This window comes from Planococcus citri, chromosome 1, assembly GCF_950023065.1.
Source record: "Planococcus citri chromosome 1, ihPlaCitr1.1, whole genome shotgun sequence".
In the NCBI taxonomy this organism is placed as follows: domain Eukaryota; kingdom Metazoa; phylum Arthropoda; class Insecta; order Hemiptera; family Pseudococcidae; genus Planococcus; species Planococcus citri.
Window position 1 is genome coordinate 16,973,708 of NC_088677.1, and position 26,416 is coordinate 17,000,123.

The 26,416-nt window shown below is 38.0% G+C and overlaps 1 protein-coding gene and 1 long non-coding RNA gene across 3 annotated transcripts; one reads left to right on the top strand and one right to left on the bottom strand.

Annotated features, from left to right (window-relative positions):
- Window positions 1-8: 8 nt before the first annotated feature.
- Window positions 9-26,416, top strand: LOC135849256 (zinc finger protein 850-like). 2 transcript variants are annotated; one of them, XM_065369612.1, is made up of 14 exons: window positions 9-137; window positions 240-536; window positions 621-872; window positions 996-1,136; window positions 1,361-1,492; window positions 4,844-4,981; window positions 5,066-5,194; window positions 5,302-5,534; window positions 12,662-13,796; window positions 19,893-20,030; window positions 20,889-21,008; window positions 21,096-21,221; window positions 21,329-21,558; window positions 25,331-26,416. In XM_065369612.1, the coding sequence occupies exons 2-14, from the start codon at window positions 413-415 to the stop codon at window positions 26,204-26,206; spliced, it is 3,774 nt and encodes a 1,257-aa protein (XP_065225684.1). In that variant the 5' UTR covers window positions 9-137; window positions 240-412; the 3' UTR covers window positions 26,207-26,416. The 2 variants fall into 2 exon arrangements, with proteins under 2 accessions (XP_065225684.1, XP_065225692.1); XM_065369620.1 differs by having other exon boundaries at window positions 5,069-5,194.
- LOC135849310 (uncharacterized) lies at window positions 14,569-18,489 on the bottom strand. The gene is made up of 2 exons (XR_010559518.1): window positions 16,443-18,489; window positions 14,569-14,660 (listed from the first exon to the last, which is right to left on the bottom strand). It is a non-coding gene; the product is annotated as an uncharacterized LOC135849310 (long non-coding RNA).

The following is a 26,416-nucleotide window of genomic DNA, read 5'->3' on the forward strand; positions in this document are numbered from 1 at the left end:
TGAGTGTGATAACACAGCTTGTATCACAGACGAACGTCTCTTTTGTTACAGATGGCCGGTTGGGGTGGAATGGAATTTTTACTATCTGAACCGGCAGAATGTGGTTATGTTTCAAATTCAACGTACGAATTTTTTAGGTAAGTAAAAGTATTAAGTAAACAGTAATTTGTGTACCCATGTACAGTGCACATGTAACTATTGATTCGTCATTCTTATCAGCTTCAATTTTTATATTCTAGTTTCCCGATTAATGCTGATATTCGACAGCAATGGGCGAAGTTTTGTGATATCAATTTAGATAAAATAAAACCAAATTTTCGCCTTTGTGATGGACATTTCAAACCCGAAGACTACCAAATCTCGATGCAACGTGAAGTATTGATGCCGACAAGTGTTCCAACGTCCACTAAAAATGAAACTCAACTTCACATCTTCGATTAGTCCGAGCCTTCAATCTGGTACAGATGTGAATAGTTCAAAGGCAACGTCGAACAAAAACACATCGCAAAATGCAATTTGCAGCTCGGACTTTGAAAGTAAAATACATTATTTATTATCATACTTGTTATTCTCCGATAACCGCGATATAATTTGATAATTTAATTTTGATTTTGGTTTAGAAAACTCCGCCGATTCTTCAAATAAACAATTGTGCAGGAATTTTAGAGATATTACGAATAATCACGACAACGTCCTCCCTCCTAAGGCAGCGAAATTGACATCGAAGAAAAACTTGAAACTTGGAAAGTATCAACTATTAAGAAAAAATTTACGATCCGATATCTTCAGATTGAAAGTACGATGTTCCCGTCTCGAAGATACTGTTGCTAACTTTAAAAATGAAATCAAGCAACAGGTTGAAGAGTGCTTCGGTTAGTATCATCGTAGTTCTTATTACATTTATATTTTTCTTTAATATGTCTCGTTATTTTCTGTAAAAAATATATATTCGATTATTTTTACTTTAATTTTCTGTTCCTTTGTTTATTTTTCAGTTACACGAGCAAATAATACTGCCGGAAATGTTGAGAGAGATATTCAAAACTCGACTTCATCGATTAACGCTTCCCCGACCGAAAATTCGAGGCACAATCTTTGTAATACGGATGTACGAACTGATCAACGTTCTGTAAAAGGTCAGTAGATATTTAGTATGTATTAGTTCAGAACAATCATGTATATATGTACTTGTAATAAGTTTTGTTCCAAAAACTAGCAACTTAACTATGGGGCAAGCATTATATGTAGAAGTTTTCCCACATTTTCATATTCAACTTTTGTAGTGTTCAACAATACAAGATTCAGTAAAAATACATTCTTATTTATTCGAGAAATGAACACCTTTGAGCTATGTTTTCAGGTGCGATAGTGAGATCTGCCGAACAAGTTACCGAAGATGGTTACTCTACAGATGAGAGTATGGCTTCCCTAGCAATATCGATCGAAGATCCTCAGAAAATAGAAGTAAAACCAGAACTATTTACCGAAGAAGGTTAGTAATTACGTTAGGTACTTTGTGGAAAATGTGGGTACGTCCTCATAAGGAACATTTTAATGCAAAAAAAAGATGGATGGCCAAGTATTAACAAAATTGCGACCTTTTTCGAATTTTTTGAGCTGGACAAAGATACACATAGGTTAAAAGAGCATGGAAAAAATTATCACCAGCCAAAAATTCCGAGTGCTAAAGTTCATTTTTCGACTTCTGGTGAGTTTTAAAAAATCAGATTTAAGCCAAAGCTGAGAAAAAAAAATTAAAATTTCACCAAATTGACCTACAAAGCTGAAATTTGGCAAATACCCAATTTTCAAAATACCGAATTGATTAGAAACGAGTTCAAACTACTTTGAGCAGTTCTGGAGCCTCCAGCGGATTTTTGAAACTTGAAATTTAGAGCTGGAAATCCTTTTTTCGACCTGCCGAATCGACAAGAAACGGTTTCAAATTGTTTGTAGAAGTTCTGGAGCCTCCAGCGGATTTTTGAAAATCGAAATTTCTATTGAATTTCATCAGGTGGAGTTGTGAAGCTGAAATTTACTCTGTAAACTAATTTCCATCCCCTCTGGAGTCGACTGCTAGTGGATTTCAAGTCGTTTTGGAGCCTCCAGAAAATTTTTAAATCTTGAAATTTCTACAAAATTCCATCAAATGGAGTTGGAAATTCAAAATTAACTCTGCGCAGTACGTGCTAAAGTTAATTCGGACAGATTTTGTGGCATTTTTTGAAAATAGAAGCCGTTTAAAAGCCGCTGGAGGCTCCAGAATGGATTGAAACTACCTGCAATCCATCTCGGAGTTGATGTCAAAAAAAGAGTGAAAACTGAATTTCATCTTTCTACCTCAAACGGAGGCCGAAGGTATATTTTTCACATGTTCAAAGAAGCTTTAAATCGATGCAGAATAATATATTCCAGACTGGAATAGCTGGAAGCTTCAAAACGACTTGAAACAATCTGCAGTCGACTTAGGAGCTTATTGAAATAGTTTGCGGAGTAAATTTCGGCCTTCCAACTTCATTTGATGAAATTTTGAAAATTGAAAAATTTGATGGAGGCTCTAGTAGTTTCCAAAAGGTCGCCGGGGACTCCAAAACGGCGGGAAATCTACCAGAAGCAGACTTCATACCATATTGAAATTAGTCTACAGAATGAATTTCGGCTGTCAATTGCATTTGATGAAAGGCTATATGTGACGTGCTCTACGAGAATCGACCTTAGGTAAAAAAATGTGTTTTGAGAAACATGCATTTAAAGTTTTGAAGTGTGTTTTCGCCTTATTTTCGGGTAGGTATGCAACAGAAACGTCTCCAGTAGTTTCGTCTAGGTCCCCTTTAGCTCTGTGACTGTTCGTGTAAACCAGTCATAACCGCGTGTTCCTATGCTGCCACGCTAGCCGCGTGGCGCAGCTGATGGACTTTCAGGCAGGAGGTACTGAGTTCAAATCCTACCTATGCCAACAATTTTTTTTTTATTTTTTTCAGTCGTTTTTTTTATTTTAATATTTTTTCAAGCAGATTTTTCACTGAAAATGAAATTTATTCTACTTTTTCTTCTTTTAAAAAATTAATGAATTAACGAGTTTTTATGAAGTAGAATACACGAATGGGGCTTGATAAGTGTTTGTATGCAAATTAGGTTATTTTTTACTGCCAAAATCATAAAAAATAAAAAAAATGAATTTTGAGTTGATTTTGGCCCTACCCCTCAACTTTGAGGTCGATTTCCGAGGAAAGTAAAAGAGATAAGAAGTTGCGGTTTGCGCCATTGGAAAGAGCGTCTTTTTTTCTATAAGAATCGCTCATTAACTTGAAAACCCTTTATTTGACCTATAAGGTCGATTCTCGTAGAGCACGTCACATATGTAGAGGTGGATAAGTATGGCGAATTTGCCCACGAGAGCTTCAGGGTTGATATTTACATGGAAGGTGGGTACCCTTGAGCACCTTCCGTCAGGAAAGTTTCAGACCCCCAGACCCCCCTCCCCCCGCTTTTGAGGTACCCTCCTTTTCTGAAATTACAATAACCATTTTTTTCTCAGCCCCATGTGAACCGATTTTTTCAATTTTTTAGTATGTTGTAAACATCTATATTTCTATAAGAGGTAGCTCCACAAAAATGTTCACCCCCCCTCCCCCAATATTTTCCCCTCAGAATGGAGTTTTTTAACATTGTTTACCAGTTTTAGCGATGACCATGATTCGGCACAAAAATGGGAATAGCATTTTTAAGCGTGTTTTTGACCCCTAAAAAACATACCTATATTTTTTTCAAAAAAAAATTTGAGGTGGGCCCTGCCCTGGTCAAAAAATTGAAAAAACTTACAGAGGGGGTAAAAATGGATCCTGGTGTATAAATTATTGTTTTTGGTGAACGAGGTGTCGTTTTCGTACTAATCGAACCCCCCAAACACGAATATGAAGTCCAATTCAATATTACCCTCATCCACACCCCTCCAGTGCCTCTGCCCCACCTCAATTTTTACTATTTTGAAAGTTGAGCTATTTTCATAATATTGGTGTCATTTCCATATGACTCGAACACCCCGATTACGAATATGAAGTCCAATTTTATGCTACCCTCATCCACACCCCTCCAGTGCCTCTGCCTCACACCTCAATTTTACTATTTTGAAAGTTGAGCTATTTTCATAATGTTGGTGTCATTTCCATATGAGTCGAACACCCCGAACACGAATATTACGTCCAATTTAATATTACCCCCTCCACACCCTTTCAGTGCCTCTGCCCCCTCGCCTCAATTTTTACTATTTTAAAAGTTGAGCTATTTTCATAATGTTGGTGTCGTTTCCGTATGAATCGAACACACCGAACACGAATATGACGTCCAATGTAATATTACCCCCTCCACACCCCTCCAGTGCATCTGCCCTCTCACCTCAATTTTTACTATTTTGAAAGTGGAGCTATTTTCATAATGTTGGTGTCATTTCCATATGAGTCGAACACCCCGAACACGAATATGACGTCCAATGTAATATTACCCCCTCCACACCCCTCCAGTGCATCTGCCCTCTCACCTCAATTTTTACTATTTTGAAAGTGGAGCTATTTTCATAATGTTGGTGTCATTTCCATATGACTCGAACACCCTGAACACGAATATGACGTCCAATTTAATATTACCCCCTCCACACCCCTCCAGTGCATCTGCCCCCTCAACTCAATTTTTACTATTTTGAAAGTTGATCATGCTCCAAAAAAGAGAAAAGTTATCCCAGAGGACTGGATGGTGGGGGGAGCAATTATTCCTATTATGTCAAATACCGTACTACATATAAGAGAAGATTTAATAAATGTGGGTACTTCTGGATTTTCATTTTCAGTTATGCTCGAATTCGATGAACCTGCCGAAAGGATTTCCGAAGATCATCACTCTGTAAATTCAACAATTTCTCCCCCAGAAATACCTATCGACTGTCATCATAATGCAGTTGCAAAAGTTGAACAATTTTCCAACGAAGGTGAGTAAAAAAATTTAATTTAGAATTATTATCATCTCAAGAGAAGTAACACACTTTTGGACTTGAACGCGTATTTTTTGTCAGTAGCGAACGCAGAAACTTCCAGAAATGTAATTGAAAATAATCGCTGCCCTTTGACTACGTCTTCTGCAGAAAATTCGAGTAGCAGACGTTGCCGTACAGAGGATCCACCTGCGCAACATTTCGAAGAAGGTGAGTGTAAAATAAAGAGTACATCGCGTGATTTCATTTTTTTTTCAATTTAATTTTTCGGTACCTTTTTTATTTTTGGAATTTAAATTAAAATTTTAATTTTTCAGTAACACCTGCGGAATCGGAAAATTCTGACGAAGATAGTCAATCTCCGAAGTCTACCATTCCTTTCTCAGAAAAGTCGCATGAGAGTCGTAATAAAGCAGAGGCGCGACCAGGATGCTCAAAACATCAAGAAAACTCCAGCCAAGGTCCGATTACTCGCTCTGTAAAAAAGACGAAACATCCCCCAAGCATAAAAAAATCAACGCTGCGAAATTCCGGCAATGTTTCAAACAAGGTTAGTACGTCAATATGCTACATTTTGGTGGATGGTGAAAAAAAAATTGTGAGAGGATTTCGATCGAAATTAGTGAAGACGTGTATTTCAAGTTGAAAGTTGCTCGGAAAAAAATTTAGTTCTATAGGTGCTCCTGGATGAACGATGTGGATCCTCGGGACATTTCGCGATTTTGTTTTGCTCTAGCTCCTACCAACCCTTTTTTTTAAAAGAAAAATGGTCCAGTTACAAAAGTGTAAACATAGCTTAGTTGTGTAGGTATTATTTAAGATTCCGCATAAATCCATAAGCCATTTCCATTGAATATTCTCCGGACCACTTTCAAGGTTCATACTGAGGAATTGGAATAATGGAAATTTACAAATCGATCGTTATTTCGAGTGAATTCAGTGGCCGTGTTTAGCTCGAATACGTAAAAATCGCCAAGTATTCCGTAGGTATGCGGAACCGCCAAATACGTTGCACTTTTTATGCAACTTAAGCAGTTTTTCTGCTTACTCGTTAATCAGTGCGGTCAATCGCGTCCGCAATAATTTGAATCGAACGATAATACCGTTCGAGGTACCGTTATGCTTAGTTTTTAAGCATTGTACAAAATGTAATTTAATGTACAAATATAGTCTGTAAAAAGCAACTGTGTCGTCGAGTCCGTTTAATTTTGAATCTTATCGAATGCATCGTACACCCAAACAATGATGGCGCCTGAACAGGGACTCGTCGAATCGAGAGTGCTTTTTATCGAATTTTGAGATAAATGATCGTCAGATTTTCGCGTATTTTTTCGCCTGAATTTGCGCATTTATCGAGATCGCGTCGTGTACTGATTTATCGAGTTTGTGTCGCGTAATTATCAAGTGCGCGTCGCGTAATTATCGAGATACATTGTGAACGAATTCGTGAATTAATTTATTGACGAAAAATGATCGCGTTTGTGCGTATTTGTCGAGTCGGCGTCGTGTATTTATGAAATGCGCGGTGCGTAATAATCGAACGAACGTTATGTGCGATTTTTCGCAAATTGTGAATCGTGATGGTGTGTGTGAGCTTCCTATACAGCTCAATATATCGTTATTCATTATTGGATTGCTCAGGTGAGCTTTAATACGTATTTTCTACCGAAGGGCTACCATACCCGACTACCATATCGTTTCCCACCATCGTTAAAATGGATGAATGGGAAGGTACTTTCGATTATGATCGAAGTTCACGTTATTATGTTCGATATTTGAACAAGATTATTGACACGATAAAACGGCTACTTGCAAGCCAACCAACGATCGAAAACGTCAACGAAGTGAGGGTCACCTTAGATGAGCTCACAAAAGAATTCGAGAACTATAAAGTGACAATTAATTGAGGTTTTAAATTAGCATCTTATTCGGAAGATGCCAGTAAACCGAAATCAGCAGAAGATATCAAGACTGCTGAAGATAAGATATTTGCCGATTTAGAAAAGGCAAAGTCATGTATTTTACCGTACATTGCAAAAGCGAAAACGTACATCTCTGGGTTCGAGGCTCAGCAGGTGCGTGAATCATTGAATAATTCGTCGATAAACAATACTACCATTTTTTCTGAACCGAACGTTAAATTGCCTAGAATTAATGTACCTAAATTTGATGGTACTCTCGAAAACTTTCTCGAATTTTACGCGTTATTTAAAAACGTGGTTCATGATGAACCGTTCTTGTCAAAAGTTAAAAAACTTTATTATCTGAAAGAAGCGTTGATCGGTGAGGCGGAAGATTTAGTAAAAGATACCCCCCTCACAGATGCAGGTTATGATGAAGCGTGGTGTCTAGTATTATCTACGTACCGTAATACTAAATCTATAACGCGTAAGCATTTCGATCAACTGTTTTCTATAAACCGAATTAAATCGACAACCGAAATACCGCAGCTTCTCAATAACGTTAATCGAGCACTAAAAGGCTTGAGAGCATGCGGAGAAGTTACCGAAAATTGGAGTTCAATTTTGAGTTATATTGTTTCTGAAAAATTGGACGACACAACGTATAACGAATTTGAGAAATCGCTTACCTCAAATACTACATTTCCACGGTGGAGTGTTCTCAAAGCATTTTTAGAAACTCGCGCGTCTATTACTAAACGCAACAGTGATGCGACAAAACCTCCGAAACGTAACGAAAATAATTTGAATGCTTCTGGTAAACGTGCAGTCCTTACTGCAACTGCAAATATCGAACCGAAATCGTCAAAGGATGTTAGTTATCCATCGACGTCGCAACGAAAGCCAACTTGTCCTAGTTGTGACCAATTGCATTTTTTAATCGATTGTACCGTGTTCAAGGAGAAATCTCCAAAGCAACGTTATGAAATAATAAAATCGAAATCGTTGTGTGGTAATTGTTTCCACTCAAATCATAAAACGAGCGAATGCCGCAAAACGCCGAATTGCAAGAAATGTACTATGCGTCATCATACGCTGCTGCATTTCGAAAAATCGAACGAACCGCCCACTAAGGATCCAAAGGATTCTTCTGGGCAGAGCGAAACTCATACTTCGAGGTCTACATGTGGTATGTCTTCATTGCTGTCATTACGTAAACCAATTTCTTTGTTGCCTTCAGCACTAGTAAAGTTTGTTTGTGGTAATAAATTTGGCACAATGCGTGTCTTACTTGATTCTTGTTCCCAATTGAATTTAATTTCGAACGAATTTATTGAACGTAACAATTTGCCTACTAGTAAAATACCTTTTTCGAGTAAAGTAGCTGGTATTGGAGATTGTGAAACCGAATGTAATCGAATTTTAAAATTAACAATCGAATCTCGAGTTGAAGAATTTAAATTTTTAGCTCAATTTACCGTAATCGATAAACGTATTCCTTACTCGATCACTAACTATTTTAATGGAGATTTTTCTTCCAAAGTTAACGAACGTAATTTGAATCTTGCTGATACTGCTTTTTATGATCGTAACGTAAATATTCATACAATTGATGCTATTCTTGGTATTGAATCTTATAATTTGTGTGTTCGTAACAAAACAATTTACATCGAATCTGCATGTCTCCGTGACACCGTTTTTGGTTGGACCATTTCCTCGTCCATCGAGTCAGCTCGTAATACGCGTAATACCGAATCGTACTGTGGCTTAACAATCGATAACATTGATGAACGTCTAGAACGCTTTTGGAAAATCGACGAATATCCAAATGACGTTCCCAAATCTACCGAGCATGAGGAATGCCAAAAACACTTCATGCAAACATATCAACGTGCTGCTGATGGTACCTTCATTGTTCGACTGCCGTTCAAGGAAGATCCTTCGATAATTACTGGTAACTTTGGTATCGCAGCAAAGTACCTCCACCGAATCGAATCCAAATTGGATGCTAAAACGAAGGAAATGTACACTGATTTCCTAACCGAATACGAATCGCTCGGACATATGTCTGTGGTTTCTGACAATGTGTCCAGATACTTCATCCCGCATCATGCAGTACTTCGGCCCTCGAGTACAACAACAAAGCTGCGAGTTGTATTCCACGCATCTTCTAAATCCTATTCTGGGAAATCGCTAAACGATATTCTAATGGCCGGTCCAACCATCCAACCCGAACTTAACGATACGCTTCTATGTTTCCGAATCTTCTGTTTTGTAATTTCTGCTGATATTATGCACATGTATCGCTGCATTCAAATATTGAAAGCTGATCGCAGATTTCAATCGATAATTTGGCGAAATAAATGACTGGAATTGAATACTATAACTTATGGAACCGGTCCTGCTGCCTACCAGGCAACACAATGTCTTGATATTCTCGCTGAAGAAGCGAAAAAGAAACGTCCACGCACTTCCATTGCCATACGTAAAGGCTTTTATATGGATGATTGGCTTTATGGAGCTGACACCATTGAAGAATTGATCGAACTGCAAAAATCTGTGCATGAAACCTTGTTATCTGCTGGTTTCAAGTTACGAAAATATCAATCGAATTCGAAGGAAGTACTTGCTCAAATTGATCCATCTCTAATTGAACAAAATCTAACCGTTCAATTTGGAGACAACAAAGCTCTATCGATACTTGGCTTAGCCTGGTGTCCTTCTACCGACTGTTTTGCGCTGAAAACCGATATTCCAGCACCAACAAAAACTGTTACGAAACGTCTAATGCTGTCATTGATATCAAAGGTATTTGATCCGCTTGGCTTGGCCTCCCCTGTAACGATTCGAGGCAAGCTTTTGTTCAAAGGTTTATGGAAACTTGGACTGGCTTGGGACGATGCTGTGCCTCCCGATGTCGAAAAGCAGTTCAACTCTTACCTGTCTGATCTGAATCATTTATCGAAATTTGTAATTTCACGTTATATTCGAGATTTTAATGCTGATACTGAAACTATTGTTGGTTTTTGCGATGCCTCTGAGCAGGCATACTGTGCTGCTGTCTACTCGTTTAATTTGAAGCGTCTCCAGTTGCTGTGCTCAAAAACAAGAGTTGCTCCAGCGAAAGAGCTCAAAATTCCAGAGCTCGAGCTCCAAGCAGCTGTTCTGCTTGTGCAGTTGATCAACCGTGTTTGTAAAACCTTGAACGTCAATCCGAATCGTAGTAAGCTGTTTACAGATTCAACTATCGTCCTAGCATGGCTATCAAGACCTGCTAGTGATTGGAAAACTTTTGTTCGTAATCGTGTCGCCAAAATAACCGAATCATTTCCAATCAAACATTGGAGCCATGTTCGGTCGGGAGATAATCCTGCGGATCTTGCCACACGTGGGTTATCTACCTCATCCTTAATGCGCTCTACAATTTGGCTGTCCGGTCCTGGGTTCATGCTAGATCCAGATAGCTCATCAAACGAAACCGAAATCGATGATACAATATGCAAACCATATCTTCGAAAACCTAAAATTGCTTCCTTCATCGCTGCAGACCTTGAAACTGATCTGGCAAAGCATGGGAAACTCATCTCATCTTGTGCATCCTACGAAAAGATCCGTTTTATATATGCTGCTGCTATCGCTGTTATCCGTCGCTGGAAGTCCCTAATACGTGATCGAGTCCGTGTTCCAGTGAAAGTCGAAGCCAACGATATAAACCGAGCCCATGAGTGTATCATACGAATTGTCCAGTATGATTCCTTTTCCAACGATATCGAGCGTCTGAAAATCAAACCGAATAAATTATCAAAACGAAGCTGTCTCCGTCGTCATACTCCGTTCCTCGATGAAGATGGTATTTTAAAATCGAAAACTCGTCTTCAGAATGCTCGCAAACCCGACAACGTGAAAACACCGATTATTCTACCGTCTCATCATCCGTTTACAAAGCTGTTCATTCGTCACCTGCATCTGAAATTCTTCCACGCTGGTCGTCCTTGGCTGCTTACTATGCTATCATCAAACTACGTATTCGTTGGTGGTATCAATTGCTCAATCAAATCGATTATTCATTCCTGTAAACAATGCATCGAACGATTCGTGCAGTCCAAACCGCAGCAGATGGCGAATCTACCATATGAACGTGTAACACCTCTGCCACCATTCCAGGTAGTAGGTGTAGATTTCACTGGCGCTTTCCAGCTGAAATGCTCCTATCATCGAACCACGAAATACATGAAAGCATACATGTGTATCTTTGTGTGTTTTTCAACTCGAGCAGTCCATATTGAACTTGTTCCATCGTTATCTACTGAAGATTTCCTCAACGCACTCAAATGCTTTGTAGCTCGCAGAGGTCTTCCATCAACGATATTTTCCGACAATGGTACCAACTTTAAAGGTTGTGAACGTTACTTGAACTTCAACGATACCAAAATTCAGCGCTACGCATTATCCAACACCATATCCTGGAAATTCAATCCCCCGTATACGCCTCATCGTGGTGGTATCTGGGAGTCTGCGGTGAAGAGTGCAAAGCGTTATATTCCAAAGGTTGCCGAAAATCAGAAATTTACCGAAAATGAGTTACGAACGTTATTAACTCAAATCGAGGGGATTCTCAACACTAGGCCATTGGCGTACTCGCACGCTGGTGAACCAGATGAGGAGATACTCACTCCAGGCCATTTCTTGGTTGGCCGTAATCTAAACGTTAACTTACCCGAACCGTCTTCCCCTCCAGCAAATATCAAGCTGTCCGATCGATATGTCGCCAATCAAAATCGAATTAGAGCGTTTTGGAGAATTTGGTCCCAAGACTATCTTAACCAACTACGTTCCCGCACCAAGTGGCAGGACGAACAACCAAACGTAGAAGTAGGAGATTTAGTTTTGCTCCGAAAAATGAATATGGAGCCCTGTCAATGGAATCGCGCAATAATCCAGAAGACGTTTCCCGATGAAAGCGGTTTAGTTCGTACCGTTGAAATTCGAACACCCGATTGTGTCGCAAAGGTCGTGCCGATCCAGCAGATCGTTCCGCTGCCTATAGCTGTATAATTATTTATCGATGTATTCTCTATTTCACTATCGTATATTATGATTTTTGATTTTTTGCACTGGGGTTATTTTTTAAAAAATTTACCTTATTTATATTATAATTACTTTTAGCGTCTCTCTTCCAAATTTGACTCTGTCAGCGGGGGGAGTTTATGTTTAGCTCGAATACGTAAAAATCGCCAAGTATTCCGTAGGTATGCGGAACCGCCAAATACGTTGCACTTTTTATGCAACTTAAGCAGTTTTTCTGCTTACTCGTTAATCAGTGCGGTCAATCGCGTCCGCAATAATTTGAATCGAACGATAATACCGTTCGAGGTACCGTTATGCTTAGTTTTTAAGCATTGTACAAAATGTAATTTAATGTACAAATATAGTCTGTAAAAAGCAACTGTGTCGTCGAGTCCGTTTAATTTTGAATCTTATCGAATGCATCGTACACCCAAACAGGCCGTCATAAAAGGAACGATACGTCTATGCTGAGTGAATATATTTTGGCCTTAACCACCCCTCAGACTAACCCTCAAAACAACACTATTACATACCATTCATTCTCACCTGGATCATAACAAAATGAACTTTTTTTTGGGTGGGTAGAAAATGTTTTTCCCCTCATACTTGATGCTTCATTTTAATATTCATGTAGCACGACTATGTTGGTAACACAATTATTCAAAAGAAAACAACCTGTAATTTGCAATACGATGTTGTTTTCCTGTAGGTAGAGGTACAGATGCAGGATTCATTCCCTTACTGCTGCGATATTTGTGATATAAAGTTTTCCAACGAACGTGATTGGACAAGACACCAGAAACGAGAACACGATGAGAAACGCTTCAAATGCCGCATTTGTAACACAAGATTCAAGTACAATCGCAATAAATGGACACACGAACGAATACATAGGGAAGGAGCTCGTTTCGAATGCGCTATTTGCGGAAAAAAGTTTTCCTCCAAACCATCTCTCAAAGGACATTTGAGACTACATTCCAGTGTGAAACCGTTTTCTTGTCAATTGTGTAGCAAAAGTTTTACTCGAAAAACTAATTTTAATAAGCACCAACGGGTGCATAGTGAAGAGAGACCCTTCAAATGCCGCATATGCAACAAAGGATTCAAGCAAAGTTCGGCTAAATCGGCGCACGAACGCGTGCATGCGGAAGGAGCTTGTTTTGAGTGCGCTGAATGCGGAAAAAAGTTGAGATACAAATACGATCTCATTGCACACCTGAGCCTACATTCCGGTGTGAGACCGTTTTCTTGTCAAACGTGTGGCAAAAGTTTTGTTCTAAAAAAGGTTCTTGTTCGGCACCAACGGACGCATGGGGCAAGACATCAGCAAGAACATGTGATGCCGTTTCACTGCCAAGTCTGTGACAAACAGTTCGCCTATAAAAGCGATTGTATTAGACATGGATTGACACATAGTGAAAAGAAACGCTACAAATGCCGCCTTTGTGACGCACGATTCAAGCACAATCACCATAAATTGAACCACGAACGCAAGCATGGTGGAGCTTGTTCTGCTTGTTTCAAGTGCGCTGATTGTGGAAAAAAGTTATTCCATAAAGAATCTCTAATTAGACACCTGAGAGTACATGCCGGCATAAAACCATTTTCTTGCCAAGCATGTAGCAAAAGTTTTCCTTGTAAAACCAGTCTTACTCAGCACCAACGACGGACGCATAATAAAGAGAAACCCTTCAAATGCCGCATTTGCAACCAACAATTCAGTCACCAAGGAGATAAGGCAAAACACGAATGTTTCCATGTGGAGGGTCCTCGTTTTGAGTGTGCCCATTGCGGCAACAAATTCCACCATAAGAGCACTCTAGCTAATCACTTATCACTTACATGTAAGTAATTAAATTCCAGTGTGTTGTTTTTTTAAATGTGGAAAAAGCTTGACTTGAGTTATAGTCCAGTCAAATAGGGATTTCACCTGGAATAAATTAGGGGAATTTTTTTTGCGCCTAAATGCTCAGGATGGCGTCCTAAATGACATACTAAAACCCACCCTAAATCCACGTGGTGCTTCTCCCCCCAGACCCACACTTGTGCCCCCTAGCACAGTTTTTCGCCATTTTCTCCCACGCATTGCATTTTAGCGAAAAATATGTGGTTAGATAAAAGAACCTACGTCAAATTTTCGATCTAATGATGTATCAACATTCCTTGTATGTTCAAGGGGGGGAGTTGGAACCACAACCATTCAAAAAAGGGGGTTTCCTGAAAAATACATAAAGGCTATAGGTGCCTAAGAGGGGTAAAATAGTCCCTGAAAGCATTTGAGTGGATAGAAGGTGGTTACGATGGAGAAACTTGCGCGTGAAAAATTTCAGATCCACACCGCTCCCCTTTTCGGGGACCCCCCTTTCTGAAATTTCAATGCCACTTTTCTCAGTCCCATTTTAAAACCGATTTTGAACATTTTTCTGGAAGTTATGTATATCCTCGGTAGGTATCCCCACAAAAATTTCTAATTTGACTACATGGACTATTATAACTTGACTGATTTCTTAAATTCAGTCTTGTGCTTAAATTTATATGGGAAAAAATACATAATGGTAAAGGTAAAAAGAACCTTTTAGCGAGAAGTTTGTTAGATTAGGAAGAAATAACTCTTGCTTCTCAGTTTTTACTATTTATTAGTGCAAAGCTTTTCAAACACCAAGTGTTCATCATCAGGCTTAAATCACTATTGAACAAAATAACCAAGTCTACAAGCTTATATACTAGTGTACAAGGGTGTGGTAGTTTAACAGTACAAGGGTGTGGCAGTACAAGGGTGTGGTCATGTGGAAGAGGGTGTGGTTGTAGGTGAGGATGTGGTAGGAGTCATGTCTTCAAGTTTGGTTTTAATAACAGAAAGTAGGATATTTTCTAAGGGTTTTAAGTCATTATTTAGTAAATTTGTTTTGTTTTTCATCATGGCTATTGCTTCCCTAATGTTTAATTGAGATGGTTTATCTATTTTTTGTATGAGGTTCAGGTTTTCAAAGGAAGTAGTGTGGTTGGTGGCAATGAGATGATCTGAGAGAGCAGACTTATTTTCATATTTGTATTTAGCATAATAAAGATGTTCCTTGAACCTCTTTTTGATGTTTCTTTTGGTTTGACCTATATAAATTCCTTGGCAATCTTTACATTTGATTTTGTAGATGCCACTACAGTCTTCAGGTTTGTCTTTGTCTTTAGTGTTACCAAGAAGGTTTTTAATTTTGTTATCATTGGTGAAAATGGGTTGTATGTTGTGTTTTCTGAAGACTGTTTTCATTTTATTTGTGAGAGGGGGATAGTAACTGATCCTAACTCTTTTGACATCATCTTTTTCAGCAATAAAGGTTGTGGCATCTCTGATTAGTTTTTTGTTTTCATGTTTTCTTATAAGTTTTTGGATAGATGTTTTTGTGTAGCCAAGGTTGGAAGCAATAGACATGATGTTTTTTATTTCTTTATTTTGGTTATTTTTATTTAGGGGGAGATTTAAACACCTGTGTATCATGCTGTTGAAAGCAGCAAATTTTTGGTTCCAAGGCTGGAAAGAGTCTGAAGGAATGTAGTTATTGGTGTGGGTGGGTTTTCTATAGATATCAAATTCAAGATGGTCAGAATGTCTAATGATTAACATGTCCAGAAAAGGGAGTTTGTTTTGTTGTTCAAGCTCATAAGTGAATTTGATGGTAGGATAGAGACTATTTAAAGCATTGAGGAATTCCTCAATGTTGAAGTCTTCAGGAATGATACACAGGATGTCATCAACATATCTAAACCATGCTTTGGGAAAGTTTTTATTGTTCTTTTTGAATTTAAGCCTGATGATGAACACTTGGTGTTTGAAAAGCTTTGCACTAATAAATAGTAAAAACTGAGAAGCAAGAGTTATTTCTTCCTAATCTAACAAACTTCTCGCTAAAAGGTTCTTTTTACCTTTGACATTATGGCATTCGAGCCTAATGAACCTAATTCATTATTCAACAGATACCAAAGTCTAAAAACTAAGGTGAAGTTGATACCTCTTGATATTAGTTTTCTTAAACAGTGTAGGGTACACAATGTTTTCCCTAAGTGTGTGGTGTTTAACAGTAAAGTGAAAACTCCTTCCACAAAAAGGGCTCTAGAGAAAGCCAAAACCTATTGGTTAAGCTCTGAGCTTCACAGCCTGTATGCAAAAAGATCCAGCATAGAAGTGGAACTATATGCACTTCACAAAAAACTAAGCCAGACCATACCAAAACTGCAGTGGGATGAAATGGAAAGAAAGATGTTCAGATCAATTGAGGAGAAAAAGAGAAAGAAAAGAAATTCACAAAACAAAAAGTTGAAAAATCTGTTAAAAGAAAAAAGTAACCATAGTGGTGTTAGCAATGTTGTTAGTGTCAGTGGCAGTGACAGTAATGGTGTTAATGAGACTACTGTGTATGTGAAAAACCTAACTGATGTGGTGTTCTCCAAAGAAGAATTGGATCTTCTAAACAAGGGTCTAAAATTCTCTTTACCACCCATGAGGCCTCCTATTGAAGATATTATTTCTGATGTGGATGCTTCATTGTGGAGAGAGACCTCAGAAACAAAAATCAGCATAAAGAAAGAAGTGGTAGACATCATCAAAACCCATAAACCAACAAGAATTCCATTTCATCCCCACAACAACACCATCAAAAGCTTGAGACAGAAAGGTGTCTACTATATGAAAGCAGACAAGGGAAACACCGTAGTGATAATGAAGAAAGATGAATACTTGGAAAAGTGTGAAACCCTTCTTAATGAAGGACCTTATGAGAAGTTAAAAAGTGATCCTGTGGATAAAATGGTGAAAGAAGTGAAAAGTTTGGTGAAAACTACTCCCTTCCTTAATAACACTCCTTTTCCTTCCAATCCTAAAGTTCCTAAAATGTACTGTCTTCCCAAGATCCATAAACCTAACTATCCTATGAGACCAATTGTGGCCAATATCAACTCTCCTTCCTATAACATTGCCAAAAAACTCCTTTGTAACCTCCAAAACCTTCCTTTTCCTGAAACTCTTCAAGTTAAAAATAATTATGAACTTGCAGAAAAACTGCAAGGGATTACTATTAATGACACAGACAGGCTCATATCTTTTGATGTACAAAATCTTTTCCCCAGTGTGCCTATTCCTGAGACTTTAGAAATGATAGAAAACTGGCTAAAAGAACAAAATATCAACAAAAAAGAAATAACCCATTATATGAATACTATAAAATTATGCACTTCCCAAAACATTTTCCAAATAAATGGAACTTACTACAAACAAACAGGAGGCACAGCTATGGGCAACCCCTTATCTCCCTTTTTGGCAAATTTTTTCATGAGCCACCTTGAGACAAAATTCAAAAAGAACAATAAAAACTTTCCCAAAGCATGGTTTAGATATGTTGATGACATCCTGTGTATCATTCCTGAAGACTTCAACATTGAGGAATTCCTCAATGCTTTAAATAGTCTCTATCCTACCATCAAATTCACTTATGAGCTTGAACAACAAAACAAACTCCCTTTTCTGGACATGTTAATCATTAGACATTCTGACCATCTTGAATTTGATATCTATAGAAAACCCACCCACACCAATAACTACATTCCTTCAGACTCTTTCCAGCCTTGGAACCAAAAATTTGCTGCTTTCAACAGCATGATACACAGGTGTTTAAATCTCCCCCTAAATAAAAATAACCAAAATAAAGAAATAAAAAACATCATGTCTATTGCTTCCAACCTTGGCTACACAAAAACATCTATCCAAAAACTTATAAGAAAACATGAAAACAAAAAACTAATCAGAGATGCCACAACCTTTATTGCTGAAAAAGATGATGTCAAAAGAGTTAGGATCAGTTACTATCCCCCTCTCACAAATAAAATGAAAACAGTCTTCAGAAAACACAACATACAACCCATTTTCACCAATGATAACAAAATTAAAAACCTTCTTGGTAACACTAAAGACAAAGACAAACCTGAAGACTGTAGTGGCATCTACAAAATCAAATGTAAAGATTGCCAAGGAATTTATATAGGTCAAACCAAAAGAAACATCAAAAAGAGGTTCAAGGAACATCTTTATTATGCTAAATACAAATATGAAAATAAGTCTGCTCTCTCAGATCATCTCATTGCCACCAACCACACTACTTCCTTTGAAAACCTGAACCTCATACAAAAAATAGATAAACCATCTCAATTAAACATTAGGGAAGCAATAGCCATGATGAAAAACAAAACAAATTTACTAAATAATGACTTAAAACCCTTAGAAAATATCCTACTTTCTGTTATTAAAACCAAACTTGAAGACATGACTCCTACCACATCCTCACCTACAACCACACCCTCTTCCACATGACCACACCCTTGTACTGCCACACCCTTGTACTGTTAAACTACCACACCCTTGTACACTAGTATATAAGCTTGTAGACTTGGTTATTTTGTTCAATAGTGATTTAAGCCTGATGATGAACACTTGGTGTTTGAAAAGCTTTGCACTAATAAATAGTAAAAACTGAGAAGCAAGAGTTATTTCTTCCTAACATAATGGTATTTTAGATTATAATCCACACACGAAAAAGTGCTCTAGAAGTTGATTTTGTATTGTTTTTTTGGTACCAAAAAAATGCGCTGCCAAAATGAAGGTACTACCTTCCCCATTCAGAAAAGTGCAATTTTGAAATTGTTTCCCCGCACAACGAGGGGGTGGACCCTCAAAAAAGTGATTTTGGGGACATGGTCGGGACCGAAAAAACTCGACGGGGTTGTGTTGGGGAACTTCTCCCGATGCCAAATATGTGATTTTTTTCCCGTGAAACCTTGCACAACTGCATTCTATGGCACTTTGAATGCGATTTTTATGCATTTTTGGCCATTTTTGATGGTAAAATGGCTCTTATGTCCAGGATATGGCTGGGGACCGAACGATTCTTAAACGTTTGTTAGACGGGGCTATTTGAAGCCAAACTGCGCAAAAAATCACATATTTGGCATCGGGAGAAGTCTCCCAACACAACCCCGTCGAGTTTTTTTGGTGCCGACCATGTCCCCAAAATCACCTTTTTGAGAGTCCACCCCCTCGTTCTGCGGGGAAAAAATGTCAAAATTGCACTTTTCTGTATGGGGCAGGTAGTACTTTCATTTTGGCAGCGCATTTTTTTTGGTCCCCGAAAAAAAAAAATACAAAATCAACTTCTAGAGCACTTTTTCGTGTGTGGATTATAGTCTATTATATGTTTGGCGTTTGTTTTTTTCTTCATTTTCAAGTCCATCGATTAATGAAGTTATCGAAATCTAATCACAGTTGATTGCACAATCTCTCAATTCGATAGTCGATTGATTTTTTTGAATGTTTGCGATATTCTGGACAAATCAGTTCAGTTTTCGAAAATGACTTTGTGCAAAATGTCAATTTCAGCCAACTTTGCGTGATTTTTAAATTTTGGATTTACAACTCGATTTGATGCGATTTTGTGGAAATTACCAGTCTCAGAAATTTGCCGGAGGCTTCAAATGTGCCGAAAACTGTTTTACATAAATACCATTTCCTATCGATTTGGCAGGTTGAAAATGGAGCATATCCTACCCAGGGATGTTGAACGGTTTTTAACCTTAACCTTAATTCGGGAAATAACCGGAAAAAATGGTAAAAAATCACGTAGGTACCATAAAGTGGGGTAACATTGAAGGATTTTTCAGCATTTCTTATGTTTAAAGGTATGAATGGCGGAGGTAGGGGAAATGTGTGTGGTGCTTTTGATAAAGCTATGTCAGCACTACGTTTTGGCGGTTACAGAAGTTGACTACCTTTTTTTGTAGTTCTTATTACATGTACTTATATTTTTCTTTAAAATATTTCGTTATTTTCAGTAAAAAAAATAATTATAGGTATATTCGCTTATTTCTATTTTAATTTTCTGTTCCTTTTGTTTATTTTTCAGGTACACCAGCAAATATTGCCGGAAATGTTGAGAGAGATATTCAAAACTCGACTTCATCGATTAACGCTTCCTCAGAAAATTCGAGGCACAATCTTTGTAATACGGATTTACGAACGGACCAACGTTCTGTAAAAGGTGGTGAGTAGATATGTATTTAGTAGGTAGTTCAGAACAATCATGTATGTACTTGAAATAAGTTTTGTTCCAAAAACTGGCAACTTATGGGGCAAGCATTATAGAAGTTTTCCAACATTTTCATATTCAACTTACCTAGGTAGGTATATTTTTTTCAAAAAAAAAATTTGAGGTGGGCTGTGGTCAAAAATTGAAAAAACTTACAGAGGGGGTAAAAATGGATCCTGGTGTATAAATTATTGTTTTTGGTGAACGAGGTGTCGTTTCCGTATTAATCGAACCCCCCGAACACGAATATGAAGTCCAATTCAATATTACCCTCATCCACACCCCTCCAGTGCCTCTGCCACACACCTCAATTTTTACTATTTTGAAAGTTGAGCTATTTTCAGAATGTTGGTATCATTTCCATATGACTCGAACACCCCGAACACGAATATGAAGTCCAATTTTATGCTACCCTCATCCACACCCCTCCAGGGCCTCTGTCCCCAACTCAATTTTCACTATATGGATAGTTCAGATATTTTCATAATGTTGGTGTAATTTCCATATGACTCGAACACCCCGAACACGAATATGACGTCCAATTTAATATTACCCCCTCCACACCTCTCCAGTGCCTCTACCCCCTCACCTCAATTTTTACTATTTTGAAAGTGGAGCTATTTTCATGGGTAATGTTGGTGTAATTTCCATATGACTCGAGCACCCCGAACACGAATATAGCTCATTCCCCAAAAAAGAGAAAAGTTATCCCACAGGACTGGAAGGTGGGGGGAGCAATTATTCCTAGTATGTCAAATACCGTACTACATACAAGAGAAGATTTAATAAATGTCAGTACTTCTGGATTTTCAGTTATGCTCGAAAGGATTTCCGAAGATCATCACTCTGTAAATTCAACAATTTCTCCCCCAGAAATATCTATCGACTGTCTTCATAATGCAGTTTCAAAAGTTGAACAATTTTCCAACGAAGGTGAGTAAAAAAATTCAATTTAGAATTATCATCATCTCAAGAGAAGTAACACACTTTTGTACTTGAACGCGTATTTTTTGTCATTAGCGAACGCAGAAACTTCCAGAAATGTAATTGAAAATAACCGCTGCCCTTTGACTACGTCTTCTGCAGAAAATTCGAATAGCAGACTTTGCCGTACAGAGGATCTACCAGCGCAACATTTCGAAGAAGGTGAGTGTAAAATAAGAGTACATCGCGTGATTTCATTTTTTTTTTCAATTTAATTTTTCGGTACCTTTTTTATTTTTGTAATTTAAATTAAAATTTTTATTTTTCAGTAACACCTGCGGAATCGGAAAATTCTGACGAAGATAGTCAATCTCCTAAGTCTACCATTCCTTCCTCAGAAAAGTCGCATGAGAGTCGTAATAAAGCAGAGACGCGACCAGGATGCTCAAAACATCAAGAAAATTCCAGCCAAGGTCCGATTACTCCCTCTGCAAAAAAGGGAAAACATATCCCAAGCGTAAAAAAATCAACGCAACACTCCGGCAATGTTTCAAACGAGGTTAGTACCTATGTCAATATACTACATTAGTGTAGATGATGAAAAAAAAAATGTAAGAGGATTTCGGTCAAAATTAGTGAAGACGTGTATTTGAAGTTGAAAGTTGCTCGGAAAAAATTTTAGTATATGGATCCTCGAAAAGGGGACGTTTCCTTAATTTTTTTCGCCCTAGCTCCTACCAACCTTTTTTTAAAAAGAAGAATGGCCCAAAGCCCAGTCACAAAAGTGTAAAGATAGCTTACGTTAATTACGTATGTTCACAAACGGTTATCTTTTGATTTTTTGGATTTTTTAATTGTGAAAAAACCTGTTTAAAAACCCACTCTTGAGGTGTCACTCCCAAAATCGGCTCAAATGTAGATAAACTCATTAAACAGGTCGAGTATAACACCCAACTCGATTTTTAGCTGACCAACTGCATATTCACGCCTTCTGGAGCAAATTAAAAAATCGCGCTGGAGGCTTTAGAATGGCTGCAAATTATGAAATTTGGATTTGGGGGGTAAGTTTTGGACTAAATAAAGCGATTCACGTGAATTTCAAAAATTTCCACACAAACGGGGAAACTTTTGATTTTTTTGATTTTTTAATTTTGAAAAAAGCTGGTCAAAAAGCCACTTTTGAGGTGTCACTCTCAAAGTCGGCTCAAATGTAGATAAACTCGTTAAACAGGTCGAGTGTAAAATACAAGTCGATTTTTAGCTGCCCAACTTCATATTCACGCCTTCTGGAGCAAATTCAAAATTCTGGAGAAATTGAAAAATCGTGCTGGAGGCTCCAGAATGGCTGGAACTGGTAAAGTTTGGATTTGGGTAATTAATATTAGTTTTGGGACTTATTTTGACCATTATACGTACTGTTACGAATATATTTTACATAAATACCGTTAATGACTTCGATGCGAATTTCTTGCTGAGGTAATGTTGTGTCGAAAGTGTAATGCTGAGCTTGCAGAAACCCATATGAAAAATCGTGTGATCTAACGGTACATCTCTAACGGTACATCTCTAACGGTACATCGAAAATATAGAAGGGAATTTTTGGCGAATTATTGAATTATTATCATTCGAGTAAAATAGTCGAGAAAGAAATGACCAACGTTAGAAATTCACACCTCTGATTTGTTAGAAATCCTTCCATATCTCGTTTTCGAAGTATTATTATAGCTATGGTATTTTCGAAGTGATTTTTTTTTAAAATAGTTGAAACAGATAAATTTTATTATGTTGCACCTGTGGTAAATTTTAATGAATTGATTTGAAAGTTTGTTGTGTTAAATGAGTTCTATTTAAAAGCTGTAAAGATATTTATCTTTAAATGGTGTCAGAAATATTACATTGTATTGGCTGTGTTTTATGAAGAAAATCAATTTGAATTTTGTTGTGTCGTTTTGAATTGATTCGAGAATTTTTGATTGGGTTTTAAATAATCGGATTGAAGGAAGCAGTGTCCTATTCGTCAGAGGTTTAAATATTCAATTACAGTTCAAAGATTTCGTCGGAGGTTTGAATATTCGATTAGAAGTTCCAAGGGGTCCAGACCCCCCTTACAGTACCTATGTACTTTAAAAAAATATATATAAATTGCCAAAACCAGTCAATTACGACTCAACAAAAAAATCTAAAACCCTGGCCTCCCCCTTGGTTATATAAAATTTTTCAATCCTCGTCAGAACGACTCAACGAATAAATCTCAAACCCTGGCCTCCCCCTTGGTTATGTAAAATTTTTCAACCCTCATTAGAACGACTCAGCGAAAAAACCTCATACCTTTGCCTCTCTCTTGGTTATGTAAAATTTCTCAACCCCCATTAGAACAACTCAGTGAAAAAATCTCATACCATTGCCACCCCCTTGGTTATGTAAAATTTTCCGACCGTCATTAGAACAACTCAGCGAATAAATCTCATACCTTTGCCTCCCCCTTGGTTATGTAAAATTTTCCAACCCTCATTAGAATGACTCAACAAAAAAATCTCAAACCCTGGCCTCCCCATTGGTTATGTAAAATTTTTCAATCCTCGTTAGAACGACTCACCGAAAAAATCTCAAACCCTGGCATCCCCCTTGGTTATGTAAAATTTTTCAACGCTCATTAGAACGACTCAAAGAAAAAATCTCAATTCCTGGGCTCCCCCTTGGTTATGTAAAATTTTTCAATCCTCGTTAGAACGACTCAGTGTAAAAATCTCAAACCCTGGCCTCCCCCTTGGTTATGTAAAATTTTCCAACCCTCATTAGAACATCTCAACGAGAAACATTTCAAACCCTGGCCTCCCCCTTGGTTATGTAAAATTTTTCAACCCTCATTAGAACAACTCAGTGAAAAAATCTCATACCATTGCCACCCCCTTGGTTATGTAAAATTTTCCGACCGTCATTAGAACAACTCAGCGAATAAATCTCATACCTTTGCCTCCCCCTTGGTTATGTAAAATTTTCCAACCCTCATTAGAATGACTCAACAAAAAAATCTCAAACCCTGGCCTCCCCATTGGTTATGTAAAATTTTTCAATCCTCGTTAGAACGACTCACCGAAAAAATCTCAAACCCTGGCATCCCCCTTGGTTATGTAAAATTTTTCAACGCTCATTAGAACGACTCAAAGAAAAAATCTCAATTCCTGGCCTCCCCCTTGGTTATGTAAAATTTTTCAATCCTCGTTAGAACGACTCAATGTAAAAATCTCAAACCCTGGCCTCCCCCTTGGTTATGTAAAATTTTCCAACCCTCATTAGAACAACTCTACGAAAAAAATCTCAAACCCTGGCCTCCCCCTTGGTTATGCAGAATTTTTCAACCCTCATTAGAATGACTCAACAAAAAAATCTAAAACCCTGGCCTCCCCTTGGTTATGTAAAAGTTTTCAATCCTCCTTAGAACGACTCAACGAAAAAATCTCAAACCCTGGCCTCCCCCTTGGTTATGTAAAATTTTTAACCCTCATTTGAACGACTCAACAAAAAAATCTAAAACCCTGGGCTCTCCCTTGGGTATGTAAAATTTTTCAATCCTTGTCAGAACGACTCAACGAAAAAATCTCAATCCCTGTCCTCCCCCTTGGTTGTGTAAATTTCTCAACCCCCATTAGAACAACTCAGCGAAAAAATCTCAAACCCTGGGCTCCCCCTTGGTTGTGTAAATTTCTCAACCCCCATTAGAACAACTCAACAAAAAAATCGAAAACCCTGGCCTCCCCCTTGGTTATGTAAAATTTTTCAATCCTCTTCAGAACGACTCAACGAAAAAATCTCAAACCCTGGCCTCCCCCTTGGTTATGTAAAATTTTCCAGCCCTCATTAGAACAACTCAACGAGAAAAATCTCAAACCCTGGCCTCCCCCTTGGTTATGTAAAATTTTTCAATCCTCATTAGAACGACTCAACAAAAAAATCTCAAACCCTGGCCTCACCTCTTGGTTATGTGGAATTTTTCAATCCTTGTTAGAACGACTCACTGAGAAAATCTCAAACCCTGGCCTCCCCCTTGGTTAGGTAAAAAACCAGTTTGAATTTTTCGACCAAACTGGTTTTTCTTGAGCAATGAGCCTGAAATTTTCAAATTGGCTTTTGAAAGTCCTCATTTTTCGCTAATCAACGCCGCTGCATTCATCTCGCGAACTCTCTCCACAGATATTAGGCATTGGGCACTACTTTTGTGCCACACTGTATACTTCATTATTTTTGGTATATATGGTGCATAACTAATTGGCAACACAATTATTCAACAGAAAACGGCGTGTCATTTGCAATATGATCTTTTTTTCCTGTAGGTAAAGGTACAGATGCAGGATTCATTCCCTTACTGCTGTGATATTTGTGATATAAAGTTTTCTAACGAACGTGATTGGGCAAGACATCAACAAGATCATTCTAAGCCGTTTTGCTGTGGAATCTGTGACAAACGGTTTACTTGTAACAGCAAATTGATTAAACATGGATTGAAACATAGTGAAGAGAGACGCTTCAAATGCGGCATTTGTGACGCACGATTCAAGTACAATATCAGTAAAGTGGAGCACGAACGCAGGCATGAGGATGGAGCTGGTTTTGAGTGTGCTGAATGCGGAAAAAAGGTATCCAAAAAATTTTATCTCATTGAACACCTGAGGCTACATTCCGGTATGAAACCATTTTCTTGCCAAACGTGTGGCAAAAGTTTTGCTCAAAAAAGATATCTCACCATGCACCAACGGACGCATAGTGAAGAGAAACCCTTCAAATGCCGCATATGCAACCAAGGATTCAAGCACAGTACGCAGAAATTGAGGCACGAACGCATGCATGTGGACAGACCTGCTTTTGAGTGCGGTGATTGCGGAAAAAAGTTTTCCTATAAACAATCTCTCATTGAACACCAGAGACTACATTCCAATGTGAAAATGTTTTCTTGTCAAATGTGTAGCAAAAGTTTTACTCGAAAAACTAAGCTTAATTTGCACCAACGGGTGCACAGTGAAGAGAGACCCTTCAAATGCCGCATATGCAACCAACAATTCAAGCATAATCATGGTAGGGCTAGTCACGAACGTTTCCATGTGGAGGGCCCTCGTTTTGAGTGTGCCCATTGCGGCAACAAATTCCGCTATAAGAGCGTGCTAGCCAGTCACATATCATCTAAATGTACCTACTTAAATACTTACCAATAATTGAGTACCTAACTAAATATTGTGTTCAAATTCAAATGTGTTTTGTCCTTGTTTTGTTCTTTTTTTCAATGTGAAAAAAACTTTACTTGGAACTTGACCGATTTCCCAAGTTTAGTTTATTCTTAGTGATTGGCACGTAAATGCCTTATTGTCACCAGACTTGTGTTACAACTTACATATGGGAAAAAATACACGATGGTACCTACTTTA